The sequence below is a fragment of the Olea europaea genome, chromosome 13, assembly GCF_002742605.1.
Source record: "Olea europaea var. sylvestris chromosome 13, O_europaea_v1, whole genome shotgun sequence".
Lineage (NCBI taxonomy): Eukaryota > Viridiplantae > Streptophyta > Magnoliopsida > Lamiales > Oleaceae > Olea > Olea europaea.
This window is the reverse complement of record NC_036249.1, coordinates 5,070,647-5,073,554: the sequence shown is the minus strand read 5'-3', so window position 1 is coordinate 5,073,554 and position 2,908 is coordinate 5,070,647. Positions and strand designations below refer to the sequence as shown.

Below are 2,908 nucleotides of genomic sequence, written 5' to 3'. Positions count from 1 at the left end.
CACTTTATCTATAACAGTCAAAAAATCAATTAATAAAATCTCCACCAAACAAGCTCTTAACGTGCTAAAGGATGACAGACAGAGGTTAAATGACAAATATTTCATAGTTGTGTTCACATTGTTGACTCGTGTATTTTGCGTGCAGTTGCAATTATAAATTTAAGTAACTTTAGATACGATTATATGACAGATGATAATAATAAAATTGAATTGTACTTGTGAAAGTGAGTATGTCACTTATATTTTGCATGTATATTCAATTATGACTTTAAACTATTTTCAAGAGAGACTTTGACATGGACATATGATCCAGGCCATGTTAGTATAAATCAAAATCAAATTTTTAGTAAATTTCGATAAAAATTGTTGAAAGTGGTGAATCTACTAAATATGTTGTTAAAATTAATATTTAACATTGATTTTCAAGTTTTATAAACTTGTAATCTACACAAAAACATAGGCTCAATAACATATGAAGACAAAATTAAATAATTTTCACTGATTTCCTGATAAATGAAAATATACATCAATCACAACTCCTTATTCTTTCTCTCACTCTATTAATGACACATTTTGATAAAATAATGAGGAAAGAAAAAGAAAGTATAACAAAGCTAATGGGATTTTTAGTGCTTATAAGTTGTGACTTGTGAGTTTTATAAACTTTTGAGTAATAAGTGAGTAATAAATTGTAGATTTTATGATATGTATGAATAAAAATTAGGTTTGATTGACTTAAATTAAAATTTAAGCTTTACCATACGTTCAATGTAAGTTAAAGAGTTATATCAGCCCCCAGGGCACATCTCCAAGTGGTAAAAGGGGAGGGTGGAAAAATCTAGCTTTGCTTGAGGCTGTCGCGTCAAGGGTTGGAATCCTGAAATATGGATTTGGCTCTTGGATAAGTGCAAGTGTACAAGCAGCCTTCCACCATGTACNCTAGCATATCTCCACACATAGTTGAGACCAACAAGTAGCTCAATAATCGATTCTTCTGTCTTCTCCTCATTTGCAAAGTAGAGGGTTTGTACAAGAAGCACATTTGTTCGGGAAACTAAGTTCTGGTGCTCGAAGCTCCGTTCAGACTGCCATTTTATCATGTTATGAGCAAGTGGAGCCAACCAATCTAGTCTATCCGACATTGCCTGGTTCCATTCTCCGGCAAGAGCTGAATCACAAAAAGACGAAGACAGACTCTTAGTACATGGCTTCAGTTTAACCCTGAGGCCCACCCTGATGCTAGCAGGCAACATGTTGTAAAGGTCAGTTCTTGCTTCATTACCAATCAAGTGAGGAGATGCCACCAATTTCTCAATTACGATGATAATATTTGCATAGTGCAGTGCTAAGGCAGCTGCACCAAGGGAATCCCGAGGGGCATTCAACAGTCGGTTCTTCGAACCAACTGATAGATTCCCATGAGCGGAGTTGCCATGAGAATGTAGTTCTGTACTGACATCCTTAGTCACGTCTGGAACTCTAACATTAACATCACCCATCATGCATCCTCCTGTTAAAGGTCCTGATGCGGTTAATCTGTTTGGTTTCGAATGCGTAATTTTTTGTTTTGAATTTGAAGATTTATTACGGAACTGCCACAACCTCATGGAGCTTTTGCTTGCTTTGGGTTGTGGGCCAGAATTTTCCGTTGACCTAACAAGAGGACCAGAATAAAAGCTAACAGCACTATGTTTTCCAGAGATCGGACCAGATGCTGTTATTGAATTTCCATGAGAGCCTGAATGAAAATCACTAACATTGTTTGCCCTCGCGATTGGACCTGACATAGAAATCTTGTTTCCTATTGAACCCGAAGAAAATCTAGGGATGCTATTTTCGGTAGGGTGAACTGATGATTGCATCAAGAGAATTGATTGGCTGCGACGACTATAATTAGAATCCAAAACTCTAGAATCTGTGACCCCCACTTCTGCCAAATGACTAATTCCAAAAACATGTCCAACCCTACTATGTATAGTAAATACAGATCTTGCTAAAAGATGAATTGTGTAATCATAAGTCCGATTCCAAAGAGAATTCTCCTTTAGATGCTTCACTTCTAGCTTCTTCCAAGCAACCTTCTTTTCGTATTCAACCAAACTAATGCTGTCCCCATTATTGTTACCCTTCATTCTCTTCAAAGTCTGCTCAAGATCCGCAAGTGTCTCCATTTCTTGATATAAATTGACATTTGTGATGATGAACCGCTTCATCTTCTTAGTTTTCTTGTCCATCTTATTCCATGTGAATTGCCAGCCAAATGTGTCAGCACCAATCATTATCAAATCATTATAGGCTTGCTCAAAACTCCTTAACATAGGATCACTACATTGCTTGGACAGCCTCGCCACAGCTCGTGACACTTGTCCTAAGTTCTCCATCATCTCTATGCATATCAACCTCATAATGCGATCATCATCCTCCGACACAAGCTTTTTAATTCCCACTGAATTTATTATCTCCTTCCTCAGTCTAGTAACTTCCTTATCAGTAAGTGACTGCCATAGGTGAAGAAGCTTTGACACCAAGCTTGCAGCTTCAAAAGCCAAAACCCCAATCCGTACCGTTTTGGAATCAAACTCGTGCTTCCTCGAAGTTCTCCACAGACTGCGAAACCATGATTCTGCAACCATTTCTAGCCTCTACAAAAATGAACAAGAATAATCTTTAAGAAAACTCCCAAGGAATGCGTCTTGATTCTGAAGTGAGAATAAAATAGTACACAAAAAAAAAAAAAAAAAGAAGAAGATGAAGAAGAAGAAGAAGAAGAAGAAGAAGGAGAAGGAGAAAGAGAAGGAGAAGGCTGCAAAAATTGTAATATTTATTTGCTAAAAAGTTTAAATAGAATTAGCTTTCTGCCCAATTTCCAAATCAGATAGTTCAAGCAAGTAAAAAGGTGAAAAAATAA

At 36.8% G+C, this 2,908-nt stretch overlaps 1 protein-coding gene across 1 annotated transcript; it reads right to left on the bottom strand.

Annotated features, from left to right (window-relative positions):
* Nucleotides 1-429: 429 nt before the first annotated feature.
* LOC111408351 lies at nt 430-2,728 on the bottom strand. Its single transcript, XM_023038119.1, has 2 exons — nt 918-2,728; nt 430-444 (listed from the first exon to the last, which is right to left on the bottom strand). The coding sequence occupies exons 1-2, from the start codon at nt 2,631-2,633 to the stop codon at nt 430-432; spliced, it is 1,731 nt and encodes a 576-aa protein (XP_022893887.1). The 5' UTR covers nt 2,634-2,728.
* Nucleotides 2,729-2,908: the final 180 nt, after the last annotated feature.